The sequence below is a fragment of the Dermacentor andersoni genome, chromosome 1, assembly GCF_023375885.2.
Source record: "Dermacentor andersoni chromosome 1, qqDerAnde1_hic_scaffold, whole genome shotgun sequence".
Taxonomy (NCBI): domain Eukaryota; kingdom Metazoa; phylum Arthropoda; class Arachnida; order Ixodida; family Ixodidae; genus Dermacentor; species Dermacentor andersoni.
The window spans coordinates 317,246,178-317,258,879 of NC_092814.1; the positions used below are offsets into that span (position 1 = coordinate 317,246,178).

Sequence of the window (12,702 nt, forward strand, 5' to 3'; positions counted from 1 at the left end):
TGACTCCCTGCACACACACAGTTGTCTGCATGCAACACTTTGTTGAACTTAATTAAGCGTGCACCTTGCTCATACATGCCGCTCATCATTGCTTACTCTACGCTGAGAATGGCTTCGGGTTTGTCATTTGAAATGCCTGCATTGTTGTTGCAAGTTATATCTGATAATTGTTTTGACCATCAAGAATACTCACGTGTTCTTTTTTTTTGTGTGTGAATGCGAATACTTTACTTTTTTAGCAATTGTTTGAAAAATCGGCAGCAGTTTTTTTAAGTTGTTTGTTAGGTGTAGAATCCTGCTGCAGCATTGAGGCAGGCCATTAAAAAATTTCGGGCCAAATCTTTGCTAGTCTTTGTTCATATAGGATATTGCATGTTCTTGGTTTTTGCCATTGTGTTTATTGGCTTGCTCCTTAAGGAACATATTTAATCTATTTTTAATCTCATGTGTTCATAGATAGCAGGAAGGTTTTTCTTCTTTCTTTTCTTTTTTTTTTTGCATGACATGTGCATGAAAGACACAGTTGTTATAGTATATGTATCATAACTTGAAGTTTTGCCTGGTGTTGTGCAATTTTCTGAATTTTCCTTTTTTTGTCTTCTTTCTTAAACTAAATCAGAACAACATTGATGAATTCAAGGATGACTACAGCAATCTGCCTCCAAATCAGCGGAGAAAAAAGCTGCTGCAGGAGCTGGACAAGACACGAACACAGATCAACACACTGACGCAAGCTAGGTAAGGCCACTGCTTCTTCTTTAGTGCACAAGGTAAAGTATATCGTGAGAGGGTGTATATGTATATATGTATATATATATATATTTGTATATGTTGCATGTGTGCATGCATATGTTGCGTGTGTGCCAACGACGTTCTGTCTACTACCATCTTGAGCCGCCTAAATGTGTTGATTTGTTAGTTAAAAGGCATAGACATAAACAAACTTGCCTGTAGGGAAATCTCGCACTAGTATCGGCGTAGGTGTCTTTAGACTTTATGAAAAAGTTTAGCCACAAAGTGTTAGAAGTGGTTGCAAATTTCTTGCTCCAAACATTGTTCTTCTGCTCTCCTAATAACTGGCACACTATCTTGCTGTTACTGGAAACGACACCCCACTCCTGCCAAGCTTAATTATGGCAGTACTGTGCAAGTAATACCCAGCTGATCTATTATAAGGGACACTAATGAGAAACACTTGATTGGGTTAGCCTGGCATATTAGGCTTTTAAAGTGGTATTTCCATTTATTCTATTGAAAAACATTGATTTTAACTGCATAAATTAAAGGTCAATTTAGTGCTACCGAATTTCGCACCCAAAATGTGATGCCGGTGAAATTAGTGTGAAACAAGTATTTCATTGCATTTTCACGTGTTCTGGCCAATATTAGTGCAGGAAGAGTTTGCAGAGGTTGCCAGGTTGAGCTCTTGTGTACTGTGACTTCTGTTTTGCTAACTGCAAACCAGCACTCCCCATCCTGCCCTTTGTGGTTGTCTGGAGACTCCAGTCGCCACATATTCTTCATGGTCTGCTCCTCCCATGATTGGGCAAAGTGTTAAATGTCCTTTCGTGTTTAATAATATTTTGAGTGAGTCTCCCGTCAATATAGATAATGTATGCACTGTATGCTGTCTTGGGTGTAAAGGAAGGGGAAAACAGGAATTGGAACATTGTTTGAAGATATTCTGAATCTTGAGTAGCACCTAATAAACTCAAGACAAAATCGAAAAGCAGGATACTGCGTTGTTCAATTATTTCATGTAGTTGCACAGCCCTAATGTAGTAATTTCATGTTTAATTGTTTTCTGATTTAAGCAATGATTTTTTATTGTTATTGAAATATAACTTATTAGGTTAGTAATGGGAAACCTACTTCTGTTCTGAGCCAATAGCTCTGACAGCACTGCTCTGGACTTATCTCTCGGCATGTTCATTGATGCTGTGCTTATAGTGTTTTTGTTTTTCTTGCATTAGAGAGGGCCTCTACAAGCTGAAGGGTTCATATGAACAGAATGCAGCTCTGGGAGACCCTCAGACTATCCAGGGAGAGATAAATGACATTGGTGCCAAGCTTGAGAAGCTTCAAACAGATTTGGAGAAGTATCAGGTGAGCAGATTGTTCTTTGTTAAACCTTGTTAGGGAAATAAAAGCTAAACATTGTTCTTTGTCTTGCACTTTTTTGTTTTTGTATTCATTTGAGCCTTTCAGCAATGCTCGGCAGTTGAAACTGTCCCGTAGTGTAAAGGGTTTGTGGGGCAGGGTTCTTCGAATGATACTAAAATACGATGTTTTCTGGTCTTTTAAATAATTATTTTTTACCTGGGAAAGTTGCTGGGGCTGGTTGCTGTAGATGCCTTACAATGGTGTGATTGGGTTAATGCATGCACTCTTTGCAGAACTACCTGACGGAGGTAGACAGCCAGATGGCAACTCCAGATACACAGAAGCGCTACCGTAACAGCTTCTCGGAAGGCTCATTGTCGCGCAGTGCCTCCGAGTCTAGCGTCTCCAACAACCACCAGAACAATAACAAAGGACCTCCAACACCCATAACAGCGCATAACAAGTAAGCACCCTTGCTGAAACCCATAATCCATCTCCAGTGTTTTGGATCTGAAAGATTACACATAAAGGAATGCCAAGTACTACAAGTTGTTTTGGCCATGTTTGCAAAGGCATTGAGTGGAGGTTGTTATGTGTCACTTTTTAGATTGCTTGGTGAGTGGTTTGAAGGTATACCGTATTTACTCGATTGTAACGCGCCCTCGATTGTAATGCGCACCCGTTTTCCGTGAAAAAAAAAAAAAAAATGAAACCTCGATTGTAATACGCACCCGTTTTCCATGACAGAGAGAGACAGAGTGAACTTTAATGAGAACCATCAGTTTAGTCCGCTGGGCCTTGACCTCCCACGATGGGACGTCTAGGTCTTGCCTCTTCGCCACTTCGTAGGCCTGCTGGGTCACCCAGAGTTGGTCGTCGAGATGGCACGCTGCCCTGCGCAGCTCCCATCTCGACGAGAGGGTCATGGGATTAAGGTCTGGGTATTGATGTTTGCACTCCCATAAGCATGTGGGGGAGTGTTGCTGATTGAGTTTTACAGATCTTGCACGTCTGGCTCGGGTAGATGTCGGGGTATATGATGTGATAGCGTGTGAGGGAGGGGTATGTATTGGTCTGTAACAGGAGAAGGGTGGTTGCCTGTGCTCTGTTTAACTTGCAGTGAGGGGTGGGGAAGGTTCTTCTTGTGAGGTAAAATGACTTCACAAGGTCGTTGTATCTTGTAAGGCGGTTGCGTCCTGCGGGTGCACCTGCACCGTCTCCGGCACGGTTGACTAGTCCTCGTGCTACGGAGTGTGTAACGTCATTGAGGTAGGTGAGGTGCGGGTGGACAACGCCGACGTGTGCTGGGATCCAGACGAGGGTGATTTGATATTCAGACGAATGTGGGGCTTGTTGTAAGATACGGAGTGATTGTTGAGAAATATGACCCTTGATGTAATTGTTGATTGCTGTGCAAGAATCGCTCAGTACGGTGGGACAGGCTGACAAAAAAAAGAATACAATACCGCACACCTCATGCTTTCATATAGAAATACTATTTTCTCTCATTTGGAAAAAAAACAGATTTATTCCCAATACACTAAAGTTGTGATGAATAAAAACACAAATGGAAGCGGCGTACCTTGCCAACAAGATTTTCACTGCACCGGTATGAGTCGCATGGGGCAATAGATATCAGTCTTTGCTATCAGACGACTCCTTATCGCTATCAACAGACCAAAGCATTTCATCCTCGGTGCCGTCCATGGCATTCAAAATCCCACACTTTTTAAAGGCCTTGTTGACCATGGCAGATGGGATCGTGCACCATGCATCTTTCACCCATCCAGCAAAGTCCTGCAGCGAGGCATGCTTCATTTTATTGGCGGGTGTGAATTCGTGGCAGCCACTGACAAGCTATTCGGTGTAGAGCGCCGGAATTCTATCTTTCACTGGCTTGTTCAAACAAACATCGAGTGGTTGGAGCTGCGATGTCATGCCGCCAGGTATCACGACAAGGTCGGTTTTGCATGCAGCCAGCTTGTCCTTGATTCGCTGGTCAAGGTGGCATCTGAACGCGTCGAGTACAAGAATCCCACGCAGACCCAAACTGCCACTGGATCTCTTCCGCCAAACGTTATCATTCCAGTCAGCGACCAAGTCCGTGGTCATCCAACCTTTTTCATTTTCATGCACAATCACTCCACTTGGAAACACTACTCCTTTCGGTAGCGTCTTCCATCTGAAGATAAGAAATGGGGGCAGCTTGTGCCCATGCGCAGTGCAACAAAGCATTGTGGTGACTCTAGTTTTTTCGTAGCCAGAAGGCAAAACGCGCACTTGCTTTGCCCCTTCTTTTCAACGGTTGTGGGTGGTGGCAGGCATGTCAAAGTAGAGCGGCGTCTGATCAGCATTTCCAATCTGTCCGAAGTGGTAGCCGTTTCTATGGCGCGACTTCAAAACGTACCGCTGAAAACTGCAATTTCTCTCCATATTCTTAGGGCAGTTTTTGGGATATTCCTGTCTGCCTTCGAAGAGAAAAGCCTTTTCTTTTCATAAAATTTGATAGCCAGTACCTGCTCGCTTTGAAGTCACTCCGCCTTAGCCATTTCTGTAGGGCTAACTGCATCGCCCGTACTTTGAGCAGATCGGTCGTCACAGGCTGTTGTGCCGCCCTCTGCTCTTGCACGTATTCCGCGAGCAGCTCTTCTATTTCAGCGAAGCGGCCCTGTTTCGGTCCACTGAAATCCTTCCTTGTTGCTTTGCTGGCGAAAATATTCTCCTTCTGTTTGCACCAGTCCTGCACACAAGTTTCAGGAACTCCGAACGCCCGTGATGCGGCCCAATTTCTGTCCGTTACTGCACACATGATAACTTTCCTTTTAAATGCGGCATCATGATGGACTTGGCGTGTCTTCGCAGTTGGTGCTTCCATGCTGATTGAATAAACGCAGAAAACGGGAAGACAGCTGGTAGACTAGGTTACACTTAGCACCTGGTTACGCATACAACATGGAGGTATGCACATGGAGAAGGCTACGGCAGCTAGGCTAGAAGCGTGTACGAAGCGGCCATTTTTCTAATGCCGATGGCAATATGGTAACGCAGATTTAGGGTCATACTTGATTCTAACGCGCATGCAATTTTTGGACCAGTGTTATTGGAAAAAAAGGTGCGCATTAGATTCGAGTAAATACAGTAAGTGAAAAAGAAAAATTACAAAAACAGAGTTTTATAAAATAAGATGTTGAAAGTATTGTACTTGGCCATGATACATTCACTTCACTGCTAAACTGAAGCTTGTCAGGTGTTTGCCAGATTTCGAGTGTTTGAATGTATGAAAGTAAGTGTTAAATTTAGTTGAGAACTAAGAAAGGGGAAAGGCAGAGAGACCAGCCTCAGGCAGATGCTCTCCACTGGAAGAGGCGGAGAAGAGACGGAGTAAAGAAGGACTAACAAGTGGCAGTGAGGAAAAAGAGGTGGAACACAAGAAGATAGTACAGGCACTCGACCAACGAGCTGATTCACAACCTAATGTCCATAGCTGCGCTGCATGAAAGGTGAAGTAAAGCTGGTATCGATTGGGAAGTGTACTTTGTCACACGAGGGCCAGACATAGTTACATGGGTGAAATAGTGCACATGTGTTGGAATTGCCTTTGAACATGGCTTGACCAGAGGTGCTGTGTGCATGGGCACATCACAAGTTTCATCTCCCAGAAGACTGTGACAGTTTAAGTGCAAGGGCACTACATTAGCATGCACTTTTTACCTCTGGTCCAGAATGTACAAGCAGTTCAAAGTATAGGCTAAGGTGCAGCTATGTACATAGGAAAGAAACCTTGATATATGATTGCTTAACTAAATGTTGTGGAAAATGAACAAGATGCTTATTTTTCCAATACCAATGCCATTCATGCCAGAAGACATAATAGCAAGGCAAATGAGCTTATCAAGAAGCTTGTGGTTAAGCTTACGCAAACCTCTTGGCAAGTATTTTTCTCTTGATGTCATGTCATCTGGAATGAATGGCATAGTATTGCTGAGGAGCTGCCCTAACCTAGCCAGTAATACTGCATTCCTGTGCAAGTATTTGTTTGAGAAGCATGGCCTGTTTGTGTCCTTTAGGGAATATTAAATTTGAGACATTTAATTTCGGACAATGTTTAAGGGTACCGAGACCTGCTCTGCAGGAAACACGGTATTGCCCAAGTTTATGAAGGCAGATTTATTTGCCTCCAGCGACACCCAACACTGCACACAAGCTTAGTCCCGGAGTGGGAAGGGAACGAAAGAAGCCGCCACGCCAAGGGCGAAAATACAGAAACGGTACCGCCAGCACGTTGCTCCGGGTGGATGGCTTCCCGTGACACGGCGCTAAGGGAAAAGTGTCTCCCACAGCTATGCTGCATACTATCGTGATGGTCAGTGGTCCTGCTCGCAAGAGCTAGGGCTCCGTTGGCTTGAGTCTCCGATGAGTGTGGCTTGGCATAGTACGATCACGCACAAGCACTAGAGAGCGCTTTTTGGCTTAGTGTTCAGAAATGAAGCAACACGAGGTACACGCTCGCTCTAGGTACAAGGCAATGCCTAAACAAAGGGCCGTCGGACGAAAGGAATAAAACATGTACACACACTGTGCTGTCCCAGAGAAGTGTCTCTTGTGCTTGCTCTCCTGTTGGCACCAGTTGCACTACTGAGGTGGGAAGCATGCAACACCTCCCCTCGAAAATGGGTCAGTGAAAAATTACTTGCAGAACCCTTCCAAGATAGAGCAACAGGTGATGTATAGCTCAGCTGTTGCTCAGATCTGTTGCGAGTGTAAAAGGGAGAGGCACAGGGCCGGCGGAATAGGTGAATGCCTGTGAAATACCTCCGCAATCTATAGCTAATTGTTTTTGCTTGTAACCGTTCTTAGCATGTAATGTACAAGTAGTAACATTTCCTAGCTCTTCTTATGTATACTGTGTGCAATTAATTTTGAGCATGCAAATGAAGCCAGAAAGATAACCTCTTTGGGTATAGCTTGGATCATGTCTAACTTGCACCCTTTAACATTGTTTCGTGGTCTAAGCTTTCACGTAATTAAGCTGCAGAAGTTATTAGTCATGGTTGCGTTAGTTGCAGATACAGGAATGCCAATGCAGTGTCAGTGAAGTGTCTATCGTATGTGAAGAAATCATTGTCTCAGCTCAGTCCTCCTCATCTGGTGTAACTGCAGTCATCTGTTTGAAACTAATTTTATTCACACCACTGAGGCTGGAGTAGACTAGTATACATCAGTATGGCAAGGTACCGGTGATGGGAAATTTCTTGAAAATCTCGGGCGCATAAGTACGGAATCCACAAAGAATTTTAATGAAATTGAAGTGTTTATTATCCAAGGGAGCTCATTATCAAAGCGCAGTTCACTAAGACAGAAGCAGGAATACACACCAAAGCGTCGACATTTAGTTTACCACCTAATGTTCCTCAGTATCCTCTGCTCTGTTCTGTCTACCCCTTCTTCTTTACCCCAGTGCGGAGTAGCTGGCCATATAGGCGCACCTCTCCTTCTCTTAGAGCTGAAGGGAATTTTCAATGTTAGCAGAAGTTTTGATGTTGATGTCCTACCTTCTATCTGTGCTCCGGAACAGCAGCACGGCCTGCCGTCCGGAAAGTGGTCTTGGAACAAGTCATACAAGCATCCCTGATGACGACGGGGACTTTGAAGAGAATGGCTATGAAGTGGACTCATTTGAGGCGGAACTCTTGCCACCTCTTGGTCGGGCGGTGGCCATCTACGCTTTCGATGGTAAGTACATTGCTGTTGGTTTGGAATGCTTTCATTGAATTTTACTTCTCATTGTGGCACTTTTATCCATGTTGTGGTGTTGCTGGTTATCTTGCAAGCAAAGATGTTTTAACCACAAATGCTAGCTGTTTGCATTTGCATGTAATCATTGCTTGTCAAAAAAAAGGAAATAAAAAGAAAGCTTGAAAGCTTAAAACAGTAGTTGCAAAGGGTGCCTTAAGCAAGGGGAAAGGCCTTTCTCTTTATTTTGTTCCTTTCTAAGTCGTGACTGTTTTGTACTTCTTCCAGTCTAACCCCCCCCTCCGACAATGCCTAAGGGTGCATGTAGGTATGCAAATATAATGTTCCTCTTTGCAGCCCAGAGTGAGGGCTCCATCCCAATGGAGGAAGGGGAGGAGTTCCTAGTGGTGGAAGTAGACCAAGGAGACGGGTGGACACGGGTGCGGCGAGAAAACCTCGAGGAGGGCTTTGTTCCCACCTCCTACCTCGAGTGCACTATGTTCAACAGCTGCTAGCCCTCCTTTTCTACTCTTCTGCCAGTCTATATAGGCATGGTAAGCAATTCAAACTATATAGGCATGGTAAGTGATTCAAACTTGAGCCGATTCAAGTGAAGTGAGGGGCTTACTAAGGGAATGTGCTGTGAAAAGCACCCTAAGATTCATTTGCTGTTTTTAATTTGAAGGAAATGTTCAGTGCATGTTCTTGTGTTCAGGATAAACTGAAACCTGCAATCCATTTGGGCAAAGCCCAATCATTCTTTACAGGGCACATGAATATATGCTTCATGAATTGACCTTTGGGGTCAATGTCCTTCTGTCCACCTACATGGCTATTTGTGAAGTTGCATTATATTGAGTGAGATCATAGCGATGTGCGGCAAGTTGCAAATAGTACTCGTTTTCATGCTAGTCAACTGTCAGTGCGTAAACAGTTGATTCGCATACTGTGACCATGGCAGCCTGTGACATGGTATGAGCCATTCCAGTGAATCCATTAGTGATCCAAAAACTCCATGTAGAATCCAGCTGACCACCTCCAGTTTCAATCTCTCTTCATAGCTTTGGTAGTTGTGCACTTGCAAGCATGGTGTTCAGTTAGCTTACTGCACTCATTACCCAAAAGGCACCAGAGTGAATAAATATGGCAGCAACCAACAACATCTGAAATTAACTGGGAACCCAGACTTTGTGGTGACTCTTGGGTACTGTCCATTCAAGCACACGAGGGAAGACACATGGGCTGAGAGCATTTTTTTATTGTTGCATTGCTTAAAAGCGGTGTCAGTGCATAAGTGGACATTTTGAGCTATATTATGTTGGAAGTAGCTTGGCAAAAGCCATGGGGCACCACATGAACTAGCACATGCTAACCACATTGAACATGCATTGCTACACACTTTAAGGGCCTTGCTGCAAAGTTCTTGGAGCCATTTTTAGTTAAGTGTTTACCTGTAATGGTACAATTTTGATTTGGTGATTTTGTGCCGAAGCAAAATTTCCGTACGTAATCACATGTGGCGAGTAACAGCTACAAAAGAAACCATTGTGCTACAATTTTAAAAATTCTTTAATGGCCATATTTTGTGGGAGTCGTAACAAAATAACTAATTCTTCGTCCTCCTTCATCCCCTCTCCCCCTTCTTTTGTTTACTTTAAAAGGAAGCTTTAGCTTGGGAGTTCCTATCTAAATACATGAGAATGGCAATATTGTTTTTCTCTGCAATCACTGCACCGATTTTGATGAGGCTTGTCGCATTTAAGAGAAGTTGCCCGCCGTGTTTGCTCAGTGGCTATGGTGTTGGGCTTCTGAGCACGAGGTCGCGGGATTGAATCCCGGCCACAGTGGCCGCATTTCGATGGGGGCGAAATGCGAAAACACCCATGTACTTAGATTTAGGTGCACGTTAAAGAACCTCAGGTGGTCAAAATTTCCGGAGTCCTCCACTACGGGCGTGCCTCATAATCAGAAAGTGGTTTTGGCAAGTAAAACCCCATAATATTTTTTAATTTAAGAGAAGTTAAAATCTAGTAAACGTAGGAAATGTATATTTAGTTAGACTGTCAATATTTAAGAAAATTTCTTGAAGATTGTAAAATTATAAAAAACTCAAGCATAATCTTTTACAGCTTTGTAACTTTGTTTACGCCCAATAATACATCTAAAATGGCCAGAACACCAATTTGAAATATACCACTAATTTTTGAGCAGGACTTTTGCAAAACCCTTATAAAGATTGTAACAATTTCACATAAGCTGTTCACTCATATATCCAGTTGTCCGCTCTAGATGCTCTAGCAGGTGCATTTCACAGAACCATGGTATTTGTTTTTAGCGCAGAGTTACGGGCTTGTAAAGTTTGCGTCTGTTTTTTACACCTACTGATTTTTGGCAATTAGGAAAAAGCTCATCTTAAGTAAATATTCTGCTCCCTAGAGTTATTGGAGCTTAACTTTCCTTCTCAAACGCAAAACATTTCCTTCAATTTAGCCCAGCAGTAGTTTCATAAAGGCATTTCAGTGTTTTACATATAGTATTTGAATAGGGAAATTGGAGTTGGCCCCAAACTAAAGCTTCCTCTTCAGAAACTGCTGAACTATGTGGAAGAACTGAAAAATTACTGCTGGACGATTCAACTCTTAGGGCAAATTTAGTTACCATTGACTCCACATACTCATCGTCTCGTCTCAAAAGACTCCAAAGAGCTTCAGATCATATAGAGGGTACAGCAGAAGAGAACTGATATTGACTTTTTTTGGTAGGCATAATTTTTTGAGAAGTAATTCATCATTACTTTGCTAGTCATGACGTCTTTTCCCACTTTCACCATTGTCTAAATGCTTTTAATATTGCTTCTTGGGATCCTAAAAGTGTGTACTTTGCAATTGTATACGTTAATTATGTTAAATAAACTTTCAAACTTTAAGCTATGTTGCTCACTCTATTCAGAAAACTCTCCCAGAGTTCCTGTTTCCACCAATGTCCTTGACGAGTGAATGGTTCGGACAATGGCTGATACATACCATGTTATACACACAGACATGCAGGAAAGAACTGTGGATTGACATTAAAAAATGCCATATCGTCAGAATTTCAAGTCCTTCACTACAGTGCTTTCATGGCCTACAAATAGGTTTGTGACAGTAAAATCAAGCATCTGTGAAAGGGCCAACGCTAGAGCATTTATGGCATGTCTTTTGCCTTGAGCTCCAATGTTCTTTCTGAAAGGACTCCACAAAATTTCTCCAATTTCTTATTGTGCCAAATTCTTGCACATAATGCTCTGATTAAAAAAGCAGTATGATTCATAATTTTATTTCACTGGAATATTGAGTACAATTTTTTTTTAAAAAAGGAGGCTTTCTCTCATAACAGGGATGGGTGTGTGTTAACCCCTTAACTGCTGATGATGAGGTAACTCATCATCACAACGAGCATTCTGTGGTGTCGATGACACGTTAACTCGTCAAATTTCCGCAATTTTTGCACATGTTTGTATGTGCAGTTTCTTGCAATCTTGACAAATATATAATACACACTGACTTTTGCTATTTTTTTTCAACAGTACCAGTAAAAATGCAGTAGGCATTTCTGGTATATATTTTAGAAAAAAATTGGTGCAAAATATCGAAAAATTTTAAAGAAATTTGTCATGAAATTTGAGGGGTTCAATAAAATTTAAACACGATAGGGAAAGGGATGTAAGCCACAAAATAATATGGCTACTGTATTCACTGACATGGGCAGCATCTGGTGTCTGTGGAACATAAGCAAAGTGGCTGGGGTATACAGGGTGAGATTAAGGACAACAAGGGCACCAAATTATCGAGCAAAGTGAAAGAAAGGCAGGCAGAAAACTAAGCAAGAGCACTAGAGCGTGTTTATTGATGCAGAGTGAGATCTGTGTGTGCTGAAGTCGTACACATAATTTGGTGACTGTAACACACACAATGCTTGCTATTGACAACCGGAGCTGAAACTGGAACCTCAGACACATAGAAGATTGCAGTTCATTTCTGGTGAGCAAAGTGAAAGGAACTGTGGTCTTGACTAGTAGGGCTAGTCAGGTGATATAAGGGGAGATGCGCATCAGATCAGTTGTTTATAATAAAGCTATTTGTTTGAAAGTTATGTAGAATATAGTTTAATCTCTTACTTTCAAATGTGTTATTAGTTCTCAATATCTTGTCTGGGTATGTTTCTGTTCCCCTAGAAAGTGGCAACACTCTTGTGCCAGTTTGGGGCTTCATATTAGGCCTAGGAAAGTGTTATAAAATAGTGTCTCATACTCCTCATATAGGACTCATTGCGAGTAAGTTCGAAAATTATTTTACGGTCTGCTCTATTTAAAGAAAAATATTGTTAATCTCGACTGTTGAGTTAGTCGAATCTCGATATATCGAACAGCGCTGTGATCGCGAAATAGTTCGATATAGTCGGAATTCGCTATATAAAATAAGGTGAAAAATGCGTCAAAAGCTTCTGCAAATCAATCAATGAACCAAGGGTGCGATCGGGGACCATTGTTCAGAGCATACGTTCGGTTGCACCGCACGCAATTGGCCTAGGCCATGCTGACGCCAGCCAGGAGCGTGCGGTCGATTGCGCCGCATGCAATTTGGGTAGGCCGCGCAGACTTCATCAGCCGCGCGAAGTTGGCGCGGTCTAGGCCAATCGCGCGTGGCGCAACTGAATGCGCGCTCCGAACAATGATCCCCGATCACGCCCCAATCGTGGTGCAGTAAATAGTCACTTGAAGCCTCACACAAAGTATTTATTTGGCTGAAAGTACTGCAGCAGTGTAGCCTGCTTCTTATTGGCAGCTGTGTGCTTAAACACGGAGTCCTCAGCATAGACTAAACAATC

At 42.8% G+C, this 12,702-nt stretch overlaps 1 protein-coding gene across 6 annotated transcripts in view; it reads left to right on the top strand.

Moving 5' to 3' along the window:
- Cip4 (formin-binding protein 1-like Cip4) overlaps positions 1 to 12,702 on the top strand; it is a 238,230-nt gene that overhangs the window by 216,611 nt on the left and 8,917 nt on the right. For 4 of the 6 annotated variants that reach the window (XM_055063429.2, XM_055063425.2, XM_050195721.3 and 1 more), the window contains 5 exons: positions 620 to 738; positions 1,974 to 2,106; positions 2,397 to 2,566; positions 7,679 to 7,836; positions 8,194 to 8,390. In XM_055063429.2, coding sequence (XP_054919404.1) covers positions 620 to 738; positions 1,974 to 2,106; positions 2,397 to 2,566; positions 7,679 to 7,836; positions 8,194 to 8,351 — 738 coding nt within the window. In that variant the 3' untranslated portion in view covers positions 8,352 to 8,390. The remainder of the gene's footprint in view (positions 1 to 619; positions 739 to 1,973; positions 2,107 to 2,396; positions 2,567 to 7,678; positions 7,837 to 8,193; positions 8,391 to 12,702) is intronic. The other 2 variants (XM_055063426.2, XM_050195722.3) reach the window with 1 other exon arrangement.